Consider the following 21,847-nt stretch of genomic DNA (forward strand, 5'->3'; position numbering starts at 1 on the left):
ACATTCATGGTGTTTTTGAAATTAAACAAAAATGTGTTAAATTAAAATTTGAAACTATATAAATTAATTGCTTGCCGGCAGCTAGCTCTCTAAAACTCTCTCTTAAACTCTGTTATTATTATTATTATTGTTACTTTATTATTATTATTATTATTATTATTATTATTATTATTAATATTATTATTATTATTATTATTATTATGATTATCATTATTAATATGCCTTTATTGCTTGTTATTATTATTATTATTACTTTTTAATATTAATACTTGTATTTATTATTGTTATTTTCATTAATTTTTTTTTTTTCATTATTATTAATTTATTATTATTATTATTATTATGTCTTTATTATGAATATTATTTGTTATTATTATAAATGTTGTTTATTAATATTATGACTTTATTACTAATAATACTATTTGAATTTATTATTGATATTTTTATTAATTTTTTATTATTTTAAATTTGATATTTCAATTTTTTATTTATATAATTGTTTATTTATTATTATTTTTTATTTATAATTTTTATTTATTATTATTAATTTATTATTATGACTTATTATTTTAATGAATTTCTTAATATTATTGTTTTTATCAAAATTATTATTGTTGTTGTTGTTGTTGTTTACACTTTTTTGCCTTGTAATTTACAAAGAAAATTCTTTTAATCAACCTGGTGTTTTCAGATTAAAGTGACAACGATGGGTGACCTGCGGAGCCGCTGGCAGCGTTTCGCTGAAGATCACATGGAGGGCCAGAAGCTCAACCCTTTCAGTGAAGAGTTTGACTATGATCATGCAATGGCCACTCGACTCCACAAAGGCGACGCGGGCTACGGACGACCCAAAGAAGGATCCAAAACAGCTCAGCGAGCAGATCGAGCCCAAAAGCACATCTACCGCGAGATGGAGGAGATGTGCTTCATCATACGAGACATGGGCCAGCAGGACAAACAGGGCCAAATCTGGGTCACCTTCGGCCGCCTCTTCGACCGCTATGTCAAGATCTCTGATAAAGTGGTGGGCATTTTATTGCGCTGCCGCAAACACAAGATGGTGGACTTTGAGGGCGAGATGTTATGGAAAGGACAGGATGATGATGTTATTATCACACTGCTGGTTTAAGGCTGTTAGCATAGCAGAAACTAACTGACAGTAACTACTGTATGGTCTTTTGCACAAGCATCATTTAGTAACTATTGCATTTTTTTTATATTGCATTTTAAATTTCCATTCAGATAATACAGAAGGAAAAACAACTACAAAAAAATTCAGTATTTTACATCAATGTTTATGGCATCTCTTTTTCATCAATCAACACATTTCAAACTCCACCACATTTTATCAACAATTCACGAGTTCACACTCACAGATGTTTGACTGAATAGAATATGCGTATTTGGCGTCCTGTCCAAGGAGAGGGCTCTGAACTCGGGAAGACAACCTAACTCGTGTTATTCCCCCTTATCAGGATAAAGTGAGATAGGGTCCGAGCGCAGTGTCTAGCCTGGCTCCAGAACGGTCCCCCTTTAGAATTAAATAGGTATCTGGTTTAAAAGTGTGGAGTTGGGGTGGTGGAGGGATGCTGAAGTCGAGAGAAAACGGAGGTATGACGTGTTTGACTATTTATAGGGGTTTGCTCTTGAGCTGATTGGATAATAGATTGTGTGTGTGATGAATTAGTCTCGTTAAAGACTGATCGTGCTCCTCCAGAAATTTGTTTATAAAACATCTTTAATTGTTGGTCTCCAAACTCCCTCAAAGATCTTATATATTTATCTCTTAATGTATAGTTTATCTTGTACATTGTCATGTTTGTAACCATCTCTTACATACTATACTTGCTGTTCTTACATTTTTCTCTAATTTAAAGAAATAATCCATTTAGCTTGAAGAATACATACATATATTTATTAATAACTGTTGCGGTTTTTATTAATAGTTAGAGTTTTTTTATTTATTGAAGTTTTTTTATTTTGGTGTTTTTTTGTTTTAATGTCTTTATAGTTTTAATTTCGTATGTTAGCTTTAATTATGTTAGTTTTATTATAAATTAAGCAGGAATAATAAAAAATATTTATTGACATCTATGGCTGAAATAAAATAAGTTTCAGTTTTCAGTTAACTTTTAGTTTATTTTTAAAAATTTTGTTTTTGTTGTGTAAGTTAATTGCAAATTGTTGTTTTTGTGAGAGTAGTATGCAAATACTGTAACTTTTCCAACAAATACACTGAAAAAAAGTATGTAAAAACTATTTCCACAGAAATGTCTTGTTAAATTTCACAAATGACAATAACACTGTCACCTATTTCTTATTTTGTGCACAGTTTGTTATTTTTAACAAAGAAGTGTGGCAAGTGCACTTAAAAGGAGTGTGACGCACTTGCTTTTTTCAAGTGTGCTACAGTTAAAAACCTTCAAAAAAGTGCTCCAAGCACATGTGATAAGAAGCAACCAATCAGCTTCACCTGCTATTTTTGAGCTCATTCTTCACATATGAGCACGTGCAGCAATTGGAATCGTTTTGGCTGGAGATTTCAGCCCTCATTCACTTTCATTGAATTTTAGAGATTAAAACAGCTCGTTGTCCTGCTTGATATTGCAAACTGATATTTACTCATTATGTTTTTCTACTTTTTAATGTGTAGTCCTGAACACACTTGTTTGTAGAGCAAGTAGTTTTCTTTCATTTATTATTACTATTCATTTCTCCCATAGATGACTGAATCGGGAGTGCTATAAAAATTTCAAAAATAAGCGAACTTCAGTATTGCAGAATATAGTCAATATTACATACACATTTTAGTTATTACGGCTAACAACTAGTTAACTTCGACAAATACATAGCACCCAGTAATTTATTTATTTATTTATTTATTTTATTTAAAAAAATTGTAAATAAAACTTATATCAGACCTGCAGCAAGGTTAAGTCAGTGGTGGATCTTCAGAAAGCGCATCATGATATTGGTGGATAAATCTGCATTTTCCACATTGCTTTAGACATGATACATGAACAGCCCCGTAAATATTAAAACACTTTTCACAATTGTAAATTGAAAAATGAAATAGTATTGTCTTGTGAAACCTACTCAATTTTTATTCGATTTTTTTTCAAGGACTTACTCTTACTCTTAAAGACTTCACGTGTATCATTAGTGGATGAATCAGCGTTTTTAAACCTCTTGATTGCTCAAATCGGTAACAGAAATGTATTTTAACGGATGTATTGTATAGTTAAAGTCAGAATTATGAGCCCCCCTTTGAATTAAATTTTCTTTTTTAAATATTTCCTAAATGATGTTTAACAGAGCAAAGAAATTTTCACAGTGTGTCTGATAATATTTTTTCTTTTGGAGAATGTCTTAATTGTTTTATTTCGGCTAGAATAAAAGCAGTTTTTAATTTTTTAAACACCATTTTAAGGACAATATTATCAGCCCCTTTAAGCTATATTTTTTTCGATAGTCTACAGAACAAATCATTGATATAAAATAACTTGCCTAATTACCCTAACCTGCTTAGTTAACCTAATTAACCTAGTTAAGCCTTTAAATGTCACTTTAAGCTGTATAGAAGTGTGTTGAAAAATATCTAGTTTAATATTATGTGCTGTCATCATGGCAAATATCAAATAAATCAGTTATTGGGGATGAATTATTAAAACTATTATGTTTATAAATGTGTGTAAAAAATCTTCACTCTGTTAACTAGAAATTGAGGAAAAAATTTAACGGGGGCAAGTAATTCGGGGGGGGGGCTAATAATTCTGACTTCAACTGTATGTCTCCACCAGTTTCCACAACAATGTTATTGATGATACAAGCCTTATTTTGAAGCATCAAGTTACTTAATTAACTTAATTTTGATCACTTCTGTGGACAGAATTGTTAAATATCTGGTGTGTACGTGTAATTCCTGGCTAAATTTATTAGTGTTTCATAACAAATACTCATATACGGTGTGATTAAAAAAACTCAAGCTGCCCCATAACAACACAAAAATGTCTTCCTTCTGGGTCAAACACAGAGTGAAAGTACAGCTGTGATCATTTTAAATAGAATTGCATGAACTGAACTGCATCATTTAGAAATATGATTGCATGGGTTTCTGAATCAAGCTTGTGATCTTTATTAATCATGCAGATCTACTTTGTAGCAGGTGAAACCTCACATTTCGTGCTTTGTATGCAATTTGAAGACTAAGAAACCTCTAAATAACCATAGTTGTTTTGGTACACACTTCCACATAAGGTAGCTTGAGTGTTGCTGAACCATGATAAATTAAGATGCGACACTCAAGTTTCAATTTAGCCTCTATTTTTAATTTTATAGAGCCATGATGAAACTGTAGACGCTTGAGATCGTTCCAGAGAAACCGATGAACTTTGAGATTCATTTTAGGACGTGATGTGTTTGGAAAGCGGCGTCTGGGTTTGGTTGTAGTGCTGATGGAGGGTCTTGATGTTTGAGATGGTGAAAGTTGGACTCTTAGCTCACAGTTTACTCAAGGGGACAGATGCGTCTCCAGTTTGTCTCCGGCCTCTGCTGAATGCTCAGCACTCCACACATGTTATGGAAATAATCTCAGGTTTCATACATGTAATTCAAGGGCAAATCCGTTCAGCCATGTGATAATGGGGTTAGATTTATCTTTGTTTTGTTGCTGTTATCATTTCCCATATTAATATTTTGTTGTTTTTAAAGGATTTGCTGCTGTTTTATTGTTTGTCGCTCATTTTATTAACCTCTTTCAAAATGAAAGCGTGATGGTCTTCTTACAGAAGCATTAGTTGTAAATATTTGGAAATATATATGGTCATGTATAAGAAATAAAAACTTGATTTGTTTATTTGACGTGGTATTAAGGATGAAATAAAACCACATTTAAAATTGACCTTAGTGTATGTGAACATCTTTGTGCTTGCTGTTTCTTTAAAGGACACATTTAATTTTTAATAGTAATATGATAGAACTGTATAAAAAACAAGGTGAGCCATTTATATCGATACACCTTAATATAATGTGAATGGTTGGTGATATTAACATCCTATTTGTAGCACATCGGTATATGTGAGGGGGCAAACTTTTTAAGATGGGTGGTGACCATGGTGGCCATTTTGAAGTCGGCCATCTTGGATCTAACTTTTGTTTTTTCAATAGTAAGAGGGTCATTTGACACATCAAACTTATTGGGAATTTCATAAGAAAAACAATGGTGTGCTTGGTTGGTCAATGTGGTGCCCATTGTGTTGGATTGTCAATGCAATCCTCTTCCCCCACTCTTTACACACCGCAGGAGAAATGCCAGCACAGGCTTCCAGTATCCGTAGTTTCAGGTGCTGCACATTTTATTCCCATTTTATTAAGGTGTATCCATATACATGGCCCACCCATTATTATTAATTATTTATACAACAGTTCTGTCTGATTTTTAAATCTGATTGGCTGATAGCCATGTGATATTCTCTAATAACAGCACTCATACAGTCTCTTCACCTTTGTATATTACTCCGCCCACATACAGCTACAAGCAGAGGACACTCTACAGTTTGACAAATATTGCTGCTGTTGGACAACATAATGTACTTTTGAGGCTTTTTTAGTTGACAATGTAGTTGTTTAGGTTTAGATCACAACTATGCAGTTTATTTGTAAGGATAAGGATATTTGTAAGGGTAAGGATAAAGTGCCTATTTTAAAATATTGATAATTTTCGAGATTTAGTGCATCGGCGGCCATCAGCCTGTCTGAGCAGACCAAAGAAAGTGACGGTTGATGTTCTGCCACAAGATGGCGACGGAGACTGCATAATAAGTCCTTAGAGGAAAAAAAACTCAGCATATTCTCAACGTAAGTTTCAAACTACAGCTGAACAAATCATTATGAATAAGTTAAGTGACACTTAAAGTCAATCTCTCTCTTTTGTATTTTTAGTTCTGAATTTTTACAATAATCTGGTAGTGTTTGCTTTTCCTTTTTCAGGGTTAATTAGTGTGAAATTCTGATTGCAACAGAGAAATACTGGGAAATCTCTGTAGACTTAAAGCATTTCATGCCATTCAGCCTTTTATTCTTAAAAATTACCTGTTTAGTTATCATTTTAGACATTGCGCTAGAGAATCATTCAAATATCTCTAAAGTGACGTTGTTGAATTAGCATCGATTTCTGCTGTTCTGACGGTCAGCAGCAGATGTGAATAATTGGCAGGAAGAAAGTAGTTCCTCATACAAAATGGTTTTTGAGACTCATCGTGTTTGATTTTCTATTTTCATATACACGATTACGCTGTCGAACGGTTGTATAAACACAATATCAAACTCGTAGCAGTGGGACATGGCTGTATATCGTCACTGGTGGGACACAAAGGCACAAGGGCTGTAGCCTCAAGCCAACCCACACTTTCTACCAGTGCCGATATACAGCCACATCGCACTGCTACGAGTGTGATGTTGCTCATATATATCCCAAATAAATAATAAATTGGATTTGAATTTACTTAAATTTTTATGATTTTTCATTTGGATTTATTTTGTATAACATTTTAGTATTTGCTTTTTAATTATTATTACTAATTTTAAAAATATTTGCATTGGAAAACTATTTCATATAAGGCTGGGGGTTGAGTATATGTAATTTTAATTAGCTTGGTTTAATAAGAACATACAATCAATTGTGTGTGTGGGATGTCTTTGATGTTTGATGTGTGTACAAGCAACCTGAATTCTTTGTAATTACATCAAACCAGCTGAAGATTATTCATCTGCCCTTTTGACACACACACTCACGCACACACACACAATGATGAAACACAACCGTATCCCCCAAATACCAACATCCAGCTCAATTTCCAAATCAAGAGTGCTTGATCTAATTTTCCTTGATCTCACTCTTAAAAAGCCATTTGCTGTGCTGATAAAGAGCTGAGTGAAGCTGACAGACACAGAAATCTCTCTTTCTCTCTGACGTCTGCAATACGGTCCCCTTTATCAGAAGCTTTCCTCTGGAAACCTCAGTCATCAGACACACACACAGGGGTTTTGTAAATCAGAGTGAGCTATTTTATTCTGTATAACCATTTTCAACAGAGTAACAATACACTAAATTGTGCATTAATCAACAGTGACGTTATTTTACCAATTCAGATTTACATATGATGAATAGTTATAAGGAATCAAACGAGTATCTCCACGAAGAAAAAGATCACAGCGTCCAATTTTAGGATTAAGTCCATAATTTTGTCCTATCAACTTTCAACAAGTACAGTTGATATGGTTAGTTACAAAACCGTGTGGTGTAAAACGCAACGGTGACAGAAGGCCGTGACTGTTAACCAGATTAAAATGAAATACAAAACGAAAGTCAGACAAATGAAATAAAACAGAATGACATTCTTGCATGCTCGTTTTCTCCGCCGTACGATTGGATTTTATGTTAAGACCTCTGGTTTACAAGTTAAGGCGTTACAAAATCTATTTCCTATTAATTCAACAAGTGGAATGGATATAATTTGTTTTTGTACTCTATAAATCACATTCTTTTATCTGTTTCGAAGTTGAAAAGCAGTTACTGCATGTAAATATATTCAATTCAGCATCGTGCTGACATAAACAGGAGATCTGTGTTGTAATTTAACGTATAAATAATAAAGTAATACAACCTGAAAAACTGAAATAGAGCACAACATTCGGGTTCTGGAAGTACAAAGTCTATTCATTTGCTGCAACCCAGGCTCATTCTAGAAAACGTAGCCCCGAGGACATTTCTGGAGAACGTGAATTACGTCCCAGGAGGTACGTATTTGTGCAGTTTTATTTGCGCAAATTCGCCTCTTGGGAGCGTGCGCTGTTTGTGCCTGCACTGTTCTTGTGTAAAAAGCCACCGGAGGCCGCTGTGGAGCAACCGTCTGTGCAACTGAATGATTGACTTGGCGGTCGGCAAATCGAAGCCGAAGCGACGATTTACAAAAGCCGCCCAGAAAAAGAATAGCCCTCGTCCGATTTTGACATTGTTTTCGGATTTCACCGCATTCTCACCGTTACGAACTTGTTCGCTTTGTTTTTAGATTCTGTTTTTGTCTTATCTGATTTCTGGAACTGCTCTTCTCTGAACTCAAACCTGGTCGTCACCGTGGCCAGCTTCTCCCCCAGGCCTCTACTCTGCTAACGTAACACGACGAGCTAACCGGACAAACGGTTGTGTCGGAAAAACCCTCCATACGGAAGTGAGCATGCCGGCGAGTGCGAAGAGGAGCAGCGTCACACCGCCCCGTATCGTTCTCTTGAAAAAACGAAATGCAGCCATACGTACCTCCGGCTGCGTAAATCACGGTCTTCAGAAACGTCCATGGGGCTACATTTTCAGAATGAGCTTAAGTTGATTTTCTCCATAGGGACAGATTTTTAATATTGCTGGACAAAGATGAATCGGATCCAAAATAAACAATCGTTTTGAAATATTATATGTGTGTAGTTCTCCAGGTGCTCTGGTTTCCACCACAGTCTAAAGACGATATGTGAATTGGGTAAGCTACATGGTCTGTAGTGTATGTGTGTGAATGAGAGTGTATGGTTGTCCCATAACATAATATCCCATAACCTAATAATTTGGCGGTTATTCCGCTGTGGAGAACAAAGATAAATAAAGAGACTAAGCTGAAAGGAAATTGAATGAATGAGTGAATGAATGTGTGTGTAGTGTGTATGCTTATTGGCTAACACTTTACGTGAAGGGGTGTAATATAAAAAAACAGGGCAAAACTTTATTTGAAAGGGTGTTCATAAGACTGCCACGAAACCTTTCTAATCATGACATGAGTTTTGTAAAACAACTGAAAAGCAAAGATGACAATGTTTGTTTGACATAAACAAATACATCACAACCTTGTCATAATTCTTTCATAAACCTGATAGTCGTGAAGTCATTATAAATGAGTCATGAATGTCATAACAGCATCGTTAATATTATTTCGGACTTTATCTACTGCGGTACAAGCTTCATTTTGTCATTAAAATGTCATTAAATATTAATGATGCTCTTGAAAATAATTTGACTGGGTAATTACACTTTTAATGAGAGATTTTATTGACAAATACAGTTTGTTCCACTGAAAACGTGATCAGAAAAAATGGCTTTAGGACAATCATGTTTATGACAGATTTATGACAAGTAAATCTTGCTAATGTCAAGTTGTCATAACAAACAATGTCATCTTTGCTTTTCAATTGACTGAGCAAATGACCCTTAATAACAGTTGTCATGTCATTATTATAAAGGTTTTGTGGCAGTCTTATTAACACCCCTTCAAATAAAGTGTTGCCCTGTTTGTTTATATTACAAGGTATACACTCTCAGAAATAAAGGTACAGGAGCTGTCACTGAGGCAGTACCTTTTTACCCAAAGAGTTCACAGTAGCATATTAGTGCCCAAATGTACCTAAAGAGTACATTTGAGGTATCATTATAGACCCTTCAGACACAAATATGTATATTTTAAAAAAGTACAGCCTTGTGACAGCTCCTGTATATTTATTTCTGAAAGTGTATGTTTAAATATCTCTACAACAAAAATTGTTGTGTATCTTTCGTTATGTATGTGTATAATATATATCAAATAAATGTCAAAACAAACTTTTATTTTGGATGCAATTAATCACGATTATTCTTTGGCAAGCACTTATATTTAATAATAATCATCAGTCAGACCTGAGCTCTAAGGGTGTTAATGGTTTATATTTTACACATTAAATCAACCTGTTTTGAAATTCATAAGTCATGCATAAAAACTACATTATCCAAGAAGCTCCACTCAGCCTTAGTTGAGCAAAGTGTGCTAATTTTGTATTTTGTGATTCATAATTTTACTTTTTTTTTTTTTTCATTTATTTCTGCTTTTGAATTGCATTATTGGAGTTTAATCTTTCTTCTAACAACTTCTAACCAACTTTTAACTTCTAACAAGTTGGAAAAAGTGACTTTTATGAACATTTTAAATAAATTAAATGTATATATTATCTGGGTTGGTGTTGTATATTTCCGTACTAAAACCTTGTAATAAACTAACAGTCGATTTTCTCCTATTTTATCCCCAAGGTGTTTTTTTGCATGCATTTTTTTCTCTTTGCTATTTGGGCTTATTGGAACCTAATTAGAATAAAACCTAAGTATCATCTTTTGATATGATATACTTTTAGAAAAAAGTAATGTCCATATATGTGGACTCAAGGTCCGAATATATGGTTGAAGTCAGATTTATTAGCCCCCTTCAAATTTTTTTCTTCTTTTTAAAATATTTTCCAAATTATGTTTAACAAAGCAAGGAAATTTTCACACTATGTCTGATAATATTTTTTTACTGGAAAAAGTCTTATTTGTTTTCATTTTGGCTAGAATACAAGCAGTTTTAAACTTTTTGTATTACTATTTAAGGGACTAAATTATTAGCCCCTTTAAGCTATTTTTTTTGCCTAACTTGCCTAATTACCCTAACCTAGTTAACTTAATTAACCTAGTTAAGCCTTTAAATGTCACTTTAAGCTGTAAAGAAGTGTCTTGAAAAATATCTAGTCAAATTTTATTTACTGTCATCATGGCAAAGATAAAATAAATCAGTTATTAGAGATGAGTTATTAAACCTATTATGTTTAGAAACGCTTTTAAAAAATCGTCTCTCCATTAAACAGAAATTGGGGAAAAAATAAAAAAGCGGTCTAATAATTCTGACTTCACCTGTACATAAAACACTTTTTCCTGACTGTTTTATAATGTATATTTAACATCGATTTTTTTTAACATGTTATGACTATCAGAGAATAAAAACAACTTTTTCTTCCAATTGTAGACAGTTAAAAATAGTGTTTGGGACATTTCATATGTTGCAAAACAGTTGCTGGTTGACACTGTATGTCTGTAACAAAATATAAAAAATTCAAAGTATTTTAAATGGCCACTTAAGAGCTAGAATGTGCTGTCCACGTATGTGGCCACTAAGCCCTTGGAGGTTAAAGACTTATTTTTCTATACAGTACTATTTCTTACATTATATTATTTCATACTACTAAAATGCCAATAAAAGTCACTTAAACTGTAGAGTTGAATTTTCAACATTAAAAGTCAACAGAGCAGAGATGGAAGTCCCATAATGCAATTCACAACTGTAAATAAAGCGAAAGCACTTGTGAAATATACAGAAACTGTTGATTAACAGATATTATATTAATCAACATAAGCAAATGAAACCTGACCATTTTGGTACACTTCTTGGCTGCAAATCAAAGGTATTGTGATCATTCTGGTTGATTTGGTTCATGACTTATAAAACTTGTTATATCCCTATGGAGGAAATGAACAGGAAAGAATCTTCTGGAACCAGCACTGCTGAAACAGCAGTCCTAATGCACTCTATATTGACATTCCTTGATGATTTGGTCTTGTTTTTTTTCCCTATTAATCCTATTAAAAAGGTGTGTATTTACAATAAAATGAACAGGAATGATATCGCTTTTTCTCCATGACCAATGAAATTATTCTAGAATAAACCGATGCATTTAAATATACAATGCTAATCACTACATTGCTCATTTTTGAGTTGGTTAAGCTTTCCCAAACCATTAAAAAACGATTTTTGGCACTAAATTCTCAAGACATTCAGCGCTTGGTCTAAAGAAAAATGAGGATCTACTATATTGCTACATGGATGCAGAAGTTTCTAATAATGCAGAGACAGTCTGGCTTTACTCCCTGTGACAATGAAAGTGAGCACAAATCGATTTACTTATTGCTTTCTGAGACAACGAACATTTAATTGTTCAAGAAGAGTGTGGCAGTGCTTTGTATGGCCGTAACAGCATGATCACATCGAGGGTGTTTGAGGTAATTTTTTGTTTTCGTTTAATTGAAATAATCACTCCTAAGAGGATTTAGTCGTTACAAAAGCCTTTTGTTTTGTGGTAAACAGTGTGTTTTCTTCACAAAATACTCCTATTTTTGTAGAAATTCTTGGCTGTTTTCTTCCCTTTTATAGGTTTCCTTTGTTCACCATCTGATCTAATGAATGAAAACTCAGAGTTTATTAATCGCTGATGTTACGTCAGGACGGCACACAGTTTTTCTCTGTGCAATGTAACAGTATTCGTTTGATCATCCGCTGCTACATGTTTGCTCGAGTGCCAGCGAAAAACGCTCTGTAATCCAGTATCAGTCGGTTCCATGCAATATCTCATTAGATCGTGGCAAACTAAGATGCCGTTCATGCGTATGCTACTATCTGATGCTACAGCCTTATCAGTGCTACTAAAGATTCTGCATCCCCAAGTCACAAATGACGAATATAAAGAAGAAAGTCAACTTTGGCTCATGCCAAACTAGCAGTTGCTTATAAGACATTTAAGATTATAAAGTGCAAAACTAAACGATGGGTTTATATTTAGAAATAGATTTTGGTTTTGTTTGGGGTTTATTTTTTGGGCCGAACTTATTTGTTGAACAGTTGAAGGTGAACTTTTAGCCTTCCAGTGCAATATTTATTCTTTTTAGAATATATTTCTCAGGTGATATTTAGCAGATTAGGGATTTTTTTTTTTCATCTGGAGAAAGTCTTTGTTTATTCCAGCTAAAAGCAGTTTTAGGGCTCTATTTAAACGATCTAGATGCAAAGTCTAAAGCGCATGACGTAAAAGCAAATGTCCAAATTCACCTTCGCTATTTTAAGGACAGAAAAATCCGCTCTGCGCTGTGGCGGGTGGTCTAACAGGGTTGTGACTATTCTCTTGATGAGTTCTGTGTGTGTTTTGAGAATAAACTTATCATAGTCTTCTCTTCAATTCCTTTTAAGAGTCAGTTCTGTTTATATTAGACATTGTACGATGACAAATTTGGTCTCGTTACTTTCTCTTTACCTTTACTCTTAACTTTACTCCTTTACTTTTGTGGAGTAAGGAAACTGTGTTGTACGCACTTGCTGAAGACATCCATTAGCCTACATATTTTAGCCTACTCTAACAAATTTCGTTTAAGCACAAAGATTTTTTTTTAAACTATTTCTAAATTCAGTTCTAATGTCTAGCAAACAAATAAATGAACAATAATAATGAAGTGTGGTAAAAAACATTATATACCCAAACACACATCTTACTTTTATGCCCCAAATGGTGATGCATACTAGGGTTGGGCGATGTCAACCAATTTGTCATCGTACAATGTCTAATGTGAAACATCGCGATGGACTTTAGAGCAGCTTTTAGTTGGTCAATGGCGCAGTCTATTTCAGTTCCTCAAAATAGCGACATAGCGAGTGTATGATAGGGCCCTTAATAAAAAAAAACCCAACATTTTAAGGTCAATACTATTAAATTATTATTTTTAAATTGTCTAAAGAACAAACCATTGCTTTACCTTGGCTTGCCTAATTACCATAACTTGCCTAATTAACCTAGTTAAGTCTTTAAATTGCACTTGAAGCTAAATACTAGTATCTTGAAAAATAGTCCGTAAAATATTATGCACTATATAACAATGGTTTGTTCTGTAACCAATGGAAAAAAAAAATTACTTAAGGGGGCTAATAATAATGACCTTAAAATAGTTTTAAATTAATTAAAAAAAAATGCTTTTATTCTAGCCACAATAAAACAAATAAGACTTTCTCCAGATGAAAAAAATATTATAGAAAATGCTGAGAAGAAATCCTCATCTTTTGGAAAATATTTGAAAAGAAAAGAAAAATTCACAGGAGGGCTAATAATTTAACGTCAACTCTCTCTATTTATATTCTCTGATTATTTTAGACATTAAAAACCCATGTCTATTGGCCACTACTGTACTTATAAGGAAATATTTAACATTTATACCATAATCACTTTATAATCTAATGATACGGTGTCTTGCATCAGTTTTCTCTTCACCATACATTAATAATAGAGGGGGGAAAACTGAAAAACTTACAATGACGTCAAAAATTCCTGATCCAAAACATGCCACTGTTACCTCAGGAGAAAAAAAAGGTTGTGTAAAAAATCAGCATCTGCCTTCTTAAATGTGTGTCTGCCTAGATTATTGATCCACAAAGCCTCTAGTGACTGAATACAGACGCACAGACCACAGATAAAGCCACTTGCTGGCAGCATTGGCACTGTTTCAGTAATGAGAAAGAAAGACAAATCAAACCGAACAGAAACAGAGATCGAAAGCATGAACCACGAACACTTCTCAAACTACACACATTGAATCGTTTTAAGACATATATCTATTCCTGTATTGTTATTTACGCCAAAAATAAAAATGGATGAATGCAAACCCGCACGTTTTCGTTTTTTCACTGATACATTCTTCACTATAAGTCATATTGCACGAAACCCATCCATGTTTCTTTCCTCAATCCTCTCAAAATCGAGCATGTTTTTTTTCCTCAGAAGGATGTAAACAGACCGTCGCAAGCTAATGTGTTGAAAGTCTGGTCTGTGTTCTTCCTCAAGTCTCTCAGAGGCTTTTAATCTTATCTCATCTGCGTGTCGATTCTGGAATATTCCCAAAAGCTCATTTGAGTTCTTGCGTAAATTCTAGAACATTCCAGAGGGCTCCGGTGCACAAGTCATTGCACAGCCAGCTCTCTTTGGGATGGGGCGCAGTGAGAGCCCTTCCAGAGAAACAGATTAAGTGTGTTTTTTTTATTTTAGGAGCGTTCGCAGCAGGGCCCGACCGTGCTCTCCAGAGAAAGCTGAGACGAGTGTCGGATCAGCGGAGCCATCGTGGGGTCCACCATCGAGGATGTGGGGAACAGCTTGTACCAGCCAATCACCATGCTCGACAAATCCAGCTCCTCCAATAGGATGCGAGCCACGCCCATGAAGCACTTACGGTCCATCCGGCCGTAGTTTCCCCAGACGATCACCTGTGCATGAGAGATGGAGGTAAGGAAAGTAGTTTAATTCATGCATTTCATTTTATGGTCACACTTTATTTTAATGTACAATGCATGCTGTTATTCTATTTTTGGGTTAATTTAATTAAAGTTTTTACTTTATTAATTTATACAGGGGAATACAAAGTTATTCAAACAGTATATAAGGGAATTAAAAACAAAAAATAAATACATTTAAAGGTGCAGTATATAGGTTTGACACCCAGTGGTTGAACTAGAAATTGCACTCCTAGATCAAAACGAATGCAAGCGCAGGTTGCCAGATTAGGAAAACCAACAGGAGAGAGCCTGACTGTAGAGCCTAAATGCAGGGTTTCTGTGGGGTCTTACAATGTCTAAAATCTCAAATCCAGATTTTAGGCCTTAAAGGTCTTACATTTGGTGAAATACTGTGCTGTAGGTCTTACATCTTTTTTAAACAGGTCTTAATTTTTCCTTTGTTCATATATTGCCAAAACACATACACTCACCAATAATCCATCCCAATAAAACAATTTGAAAATATATTTATAATGGTGATTTTTAACTATTTATCATAACGGTTTAATTATTTTCCTTACAATAACATTTGTTTAAAAGTTCTCCATGAATGTACAGCTGAGGACACAAAACATTTTAACATTTTTTTTAAAAGAAGTTTATGTTGGGAAAAAAGTGTAATGATTCAAGTAGAGGTTGATGTTTTTACACAATATGTAAAATATTTAGATGAGAAATAAAATCTAAAATATTTTAATTGTTTATTTTTGATAGATCAAATAAAAATCTTTTCCATCTGGGTCATTTGAAAAATTCCTTAGCCTTTAGCGATGGCACGCAAGCCATGGCACGCAACAGAAGGAATATTTTCCATGTTAAAAGGAGTTTTTGTCCTAAACAACACCAGAAATTTATTTTAGTTACAACTTCTATTTCTTTCAGCTAAACAACATGATGAAATTTGACAATGATCACCCCAGGTACAGCTCATGTGCTTTATTCAGTGTTGAATGTTAACAATGTGAGTTTAAATGCCATTTTATATGACATTTATTGCCATACTACTAAAAAGCAGCAGCGGATAGTTCAGCTCAGATCTTGAAAATTTAAAATGTTTGATATTGAACAGCACCTTAAAATCAAGCATATTAAGTATTTTTTCTGCCGTTGAGATGTCTTAAGAGCTTTAGGATAGGTTAGATTATTTTACAACCTCATAAATATTAAATTTATTGTTCTCATAATTTACCATAAGTCATAGAATTTTTTTGTTCTTTTAATCTTGTTGAATTTTCCAATCCAACAATCTCGAAATATTCATTCGTTCATTTTCTTGTCGGCTTAGTCCCTTTATCAATTCGGGGTCACCACAGCGGAATGACCCTCCAACTTATCCAGCAAGTTTTTACGCAGCGGATGCCCTTCCAGCCGCAACCCATCTCTGGGAAACATCCACACACACATTCACACACAAACACTCATACACTACGGACAATGTAGCCTACCCTATTCAACTGTACCGCATGTCTTTGGACTGTGGCGGAAACTGGAGCACCCGGAGGAAACCCACGCGAAGGCAGGGAGAACATGCAAACTTCATACAGAAACACCAACTGAGCCGAGGCTCGAACCAGCGACTTTCTTGCTGTGAGGCAACAGCACTACCTACTGCGCCACTGCCTCGCATCTCGAAATATGATTTTGTAATTTAAATTAAATTATTTGTTACTTCAATTTATCTGAGAGTCTATCAGATTTATACAATTCATTTATAACTTTCAATCTTAAATCCATCATATTAGGCTACTTATCATAATCCAACATTATAGATTTTCGTTATTTCATTATTGATAACTCATTATTGTTATCACATTATTAATCATTAATGATAAAGTAATGATAATCAATATTTAATTAATATGTTTAAAACTAATATTATTTAATCATATATGTGCTTCTCAGCTTAAACTATATTTACTTCTGCATTTAAGTAATACAATGTCAATGTTTTTGCACTGCAGGAATAAAACCTAACTATTGAAATGTGCTCTATTGTTATTAAAGACAAAAAATACATATTCTCTAAGCAAAACAAATGATTTCTACGATGTTTTTGTGCTGTAATATCATGTTCTTGACAGGTTTTACAGTATGTGATTCATCCATATACAGCACAAAACTGAATAGCTAATTCAGAAATATGATAATGAATGTGGGAAGACTTAAAAAAGACAAACGAGCAGCCTGTCGATCTGAAAGTTTCATTGCATAATAATAACACTGGTGTCTGTTTGGATGGAGGACACTGAACATCAGCGCATAAACACATGCAAATGATGTTTCTTCCAGCACATGAACATCCTGCAGTCTGTTCTAACCTTTAATGTTTGTTATGACAGCCTTTCATAAATGTTGTCCTTAGAAAAATGGTGAATTCAGAGAGATAGGAAATGTTTCCCCTCGTTCCCTCGGAGCAGCTAAAAATAAAGCATTTACTGCATTGCGTTTTCTTTTCCGTTCTCCCTAAATGATGGAAAGGTGGTGTCATAAGACATGTATGTATCTGAGAAGGAATGCTATATTTATTTTACGTTACTAATCTGTGATTTAAATGGAGTATATGCACAGGGACTTTTCATTTTTAGCTAAAGTTCTTTGGCACAATAATCAATATATTGACTTATCGCACAACACATGGACATGACCTCAATCATTTTTGGTGATGCAATATACAGGGTGGGCCATTAAAATGATTACACCTTAATATAATGGCAATGGTTAGTGATATTAACGTCCTGTTTGTGGCATATTAGTTTATGTGAGGGCGCAAACTTTTCAAGATGGGTGGTGACCATGGTGGCCATTTTAAAGTCGGCCATCTTGGATCCAACTTTTGTTTTATCAAAAGTAAGAGGGTCATTTGACACATCAAACCTATTGGGAATTTCACAAGAAAAACAATGGTGTGCTTGGTTTTAACGTAACTTTAATTTTTTCATGAGTTATTTACAACTTTCTGACCGCTTATAAAATGTGTTTAATGTGCTGCCCATTGTGTTGGATTGTCAATGCAACCCTCCCTCAACACCGCAGGAGAAATGCCAGCAGGCTTCCAGTATCCATAGTTTCTGGTGCTGCACATCTTGTATCTTGTAGCTAAAATTATTAACCACTTTGGGCAAATTGTTTTTCGATAGTCCACAGAACAAACCATAATTATACAATAACTTGCCTAATTACCCTAACCTGCCTAGTTAACCTAATTAACCTAGTTAAGCCTTTAAATTTAACTTCAAGCTGTATTGAAGTGTCTTGAAAAATATCTAGTAAAATATTATTTACTGTCATTATGGCAAAGACAAAATAAATCAGTTATTTGAGATTCATATTCCTCAAAACTTTGAGGAGACACTTGTATGTTCAAAAATAAAAACTGGAGGGGCTGTCCAGAAATGACATGTTTCATTGTCATATCGTCCATCTGGTGGTCATGTCTGGTACTGCAGCCTAACAAAAGAGCTCATTTGTGAGATATCAACTTTAAATTTGGAACATAATTTGTATTATTTATCATTTTACCTGTACAACTTTTCCCTGCGGACTCTCAGAAAACACAAGGACTTGATTATAAAGAGGATCTAGTGATTTCCGGACAGACTTTGTCTTCTTTTTGGCAATGCAGATGCCGTTTTCCAGAAGATACACTTTAATGTAGGCAGCTAAAAAGAGAGAGGAAAACAAAAATGTTAATAATTCAAACAGAATCAGTAACACTTAAGTACCAATTCTCACTATTAACTAATGGCTTATTACCTGCTTATTACTAAGTTATTGTCTGTTTATTTGTACTTGTAAAGTACATATTCTGTGTGATCTTATTCTACATCCCTATACCAGTAACAGTCAAACCCAACTACTACCCTAAAGGGATAGTTCACCCAAAAATGAAAATGTCCAAGCCTGAAAAGTGGTTCCAAACCTTTATGATTTTTAAGTTTTTCTGTTGAACACAAAACAAGATATTTTGCAGAAAGCTGAAAACCTCTAACCATTGACTCCCATGGTAGGAAATACAATTACTGAGGAAGTCGAACGTTCCAGCTTTTCAGCTTTTGTAAAAAATAGCTATTTTTGTGTTCAAGAGAAAAAAGAAAATCATAAAGGGCGAGAATTTAGAGAGCTTTCAGTTTTAAATGAACGATCTCTTTATCCAATAAAAAAGAGCAAAGGAGTTTACTGAGGAAAAAGTCAGAGTGAATGATTTCTTGTGAAAATTATGTTTCTACATCCTCAAGATCAGCAAGAAATTAAAAATAAAAACCCAAATTATACATCTCTTTGCAGTGTACACTACAAAAAAAGGCTTTTCTCACTAGAAGTTTTTGTCTTGTTTTTTAGTCCAAAATAATCTGCCTGTGGGGTAAGTAGAATAAACTTACTTCAAAGCGAAAACAAGATTATTTTGCTTACCCCATTGGCAGATTATTTAGCTTTTTTAGAGGAAAAACACACTTAATTTTGACTTTATTTCTGAAAACAGCTTTTTTTGCTTGTCCAGAAAATGCTTCGTGATTGAAGAATTTTTAGATAATTTGACTTGAAACAAAACAAAAACTCTAAGAAATAAAAGCTTTTTTTTTTTCAAAACACACAATGAATGTTAAAGTAGGATGAGGCTGACAATTAAAGATCCAATCTAATGGAAATTGCCGGTGGGTTTTGTCCTCTGGCTGAACGAATCTAACTGTTGTATTAGACTCATCCTTCAGTGCGTCTGCTAAAGAATCACCTGGGGGGCCTTTAGATCCAGGTTTCATGATGAGTCCTCGAGCCTGAATGACTTCCACCTCCAGCTGGCCGCTTCTCTCCATCAGACTGATCTCTACATCTCCTGAAAAATGTGAAAGAGGAGTAAGAAAGCTTTCTTCCCTGCTTTTTCAGAGGCATGTTTATCTGTGTTTAAATATGTGACCCGAGTGGACCACATACCCAGTCTAAACTGTGTTTTACTGCTAGCATAATTTGAAAGCTAATTAATAAAAGCTTTCCACTAATGTGTGGGACAAAATGAGGGCCAGACCGAATCTGTAAAAACAGCAGATTTATGCTGAATAGTTATGAGAGTATAGTAGCGAAACACTTACCACATGAAATAAAAAAAATAAAAAAACTGTTTAACTTGTATTTAAGTTTATTTGTATTTCATTTTACAGTGCAAATCCAGTTAGATACACTTGTTTGGTAAACAAAGCAAGTCTCTCATATTGTAAAATGTATATTAAAAGACTTTTTCAACTGCATTGTAAACAAATCATATAAACATTTGCATATTATTAAAAATATTGCTGAAATTAATTTAAAAACTGAATATATATACAGTATATTTACACATTTACATAAGTAAATAAGTAGATTTAGTAATGGGCTAAAAATGAGTAGATTCAGTGTGGGCCTAGACAAAATATATGACAACATATAATGTTCTGAAACATGAGGTTTCAAAAATAAAATCTAAACATCGAGAAAATCATCTTAAAATTCTTAGCAATGCATATAACCAATCAAATACAATTTGTTTTTCATATATTTACATTAAGAAATGTATTAAATAAAAAAAATGCCAAAACTTTGTTCAGTTAAACACAGGGAAAACTGAAGTTACTGCATTTGGGAACAGAGATGAGGTTCTTAAGGTGAATGTGTACCTTGGCTCAAAGGGTCATACAACAAAAAATAAGGTCAAGAATCTTGGTGTAACTCTGGAGTCAGATCTGAGTTTCAATAGTTATGTCAAAGCAGTTAGTCGCAAGAATTAGAAGCTTTATTTCCAGTGAGGACTTAGAGACCCTTGTTCATGCTTTTATCAGCAGCAGAGTGGATTACTGTAACGGCCTCCTCACTGGCCTGCCCAAAAAGAAAATCAGACAGTTGTAGCTCATCTAGAATGCTGCGGTCAGGATTCTGACCAGAACCAGAAAATCAGAGCACATCACACCTTGTCCTCAGATCTTGAGCCTCACTGGCTCCCAGTTACATTCAGAATATATTTTAAAGTATTACTACTTGTTTATAAACCACTAAATGGCCTAGGACCTAAATACATTACAGATATTCTCACTGAATACAAACCCAACAGATCACTCAGATCTTTAGGATCATATATACTAGAAATTCCCAGAGTTCAATCAAAGCAGGGTGAATCGGCTTTCTGCTATTACGCCCCTCACTACTATTTATACAAAATAGGATATTTTCATATAAGCTAACACTTGTTTGCATTAAAGAAAATGCCAGCTTTTATCCTGTTCATCCAAATCTGCATTAAGATGTGAGGCAGTCTGTGTAGATGCTGTCAGTTCACTCACCCATTGAAGTTGTAGCGAGTGTTTGTCTGCCCACAAACTGAGCCGGTCCCATCCCGTCCAGAAAATCACTAAACTGGGCATCAGACGCCAAACACATTCCACTGTAGTTCAAGCTGAAGAGGGGGGAAAAAAACAGGCCAGTGTTACTCTTAACATTTGCATTCATGACTTTTTTTTTTTTTTTTTTGCTGGATTGATTGTATAAAATGCTGGGTGCCACTTCATATTTTATGAATTACTACATATGCATGAATCATTTTGTACAATTCACTTATGTAAAGAACAGACATTTTTAGAATGCAATTCATTCATTTTCCTTCAGCTTAGTCTTTTATTTATCAGGGGTCGCTAAAGCAGAATGAACCGCCAAGTATTCTGGCATATGTTTTACACATTAGATTCCCTTCGAGCAGCAACCCAGTACTGGAAAACACCCATGCACTCTTGCATTCACACACATACGCTATGGCCAATTTAGTTCAACCAATTCACCTATAGCGCATGTGTTTGGACTGTGGGAAAAAAAACGGAGCACCCGAAGAAAACCCTCACCAACACAGGGAGAACATGCAAACTCCACAC

At 34.3% G+C, this 21,847-nt stretch overlaps 2 protein-coding genes and 1 long non-coding RNA gene across 6 annotated transcripts in view; 2 read left to right on the forward strand and 1 right to left on the reverse strand.

The window, feature by feature from the left end:
* abraa (actin binding Rho activating protein a) overlaps nt 1-4,900 on the forward strand; it is a 9,025-nt gene extending 4,125 nt beyond the window's left edge. Inside the window, exon 2 of the mRNA XM_087258080.1 lies at nt 692-4,900. Within this exon, the coding sequence (XP_087114206.1) occupies nt 692-1,129 (438 nt within the window). The 3' untranslated portion in view covers nt 1,130-4,900. The remainder of the gene's footprint in view (nt 1-691) is intronic.
* LOC141386368 (uncharacterized) overlaps nt 1-21,847 on the forward strand; it is a 183,896-nt gene that overhangs the window by 37,690 nt on the left and 124,359 nt on the right. For 2 of the 4 annotated variants that reach the window (XR_015494230.1, XR_015494232.1), the window contains exon 1: nt 14,572-14,910. This is a non-coding gene — a long non-coding RNA (uncharacterized LOC141386368). Of the gene's footprint in view, nt 1-14,571; nt 14,911-21,847 lie in introns of those variants that run through there. The other 2 variants (XR_015494233.1, XR_015494231.1) reach the window with 2 other exon arrangements.
* Nucleotides 9,892-21,847, reverse strand: part of rims4 (regulating synaptic membrane exocytosis 4) — a 74,541-nt gene continuing 62,585 nt past the window's right edge. The window contains exons 3-6 of the mRNA XM_087258087.1: nt 21,266-21,378; nt 19,690-19,791; nt 18,480-18,619; nt 9,892-14,891 (exon numbers count right to left, since the gene is read on the reverse strand). Of these exons, the coding sequence (XP_087114213.1) occupies nt 14,673-14,891; nt 18,480-18,619; nt 19,690-19,791; nt 21,266-21,378 (574 nt within the window). The 3' untranslated portion in view covers nt 9,892-14,672. The remainder of the gene's footprint in view (nt 14,892-18,479; nt 18,620-19,689; nt 19,792-21,265; nt 21,379-21,847) is intronic.

This window comes from Danio rerio, chromosome 6 (assembly GCF_052040795.2).
Source record: "Danio rerio strain M-AB ecotype USA chromosome 6, GRCz13ab, whole genome shotgun sequence".
NCBI lineage: Eukaryota > Metazoa > Chordata > Actinopteri > Cypriniformes > Danionidae > Danio > Danio rerio.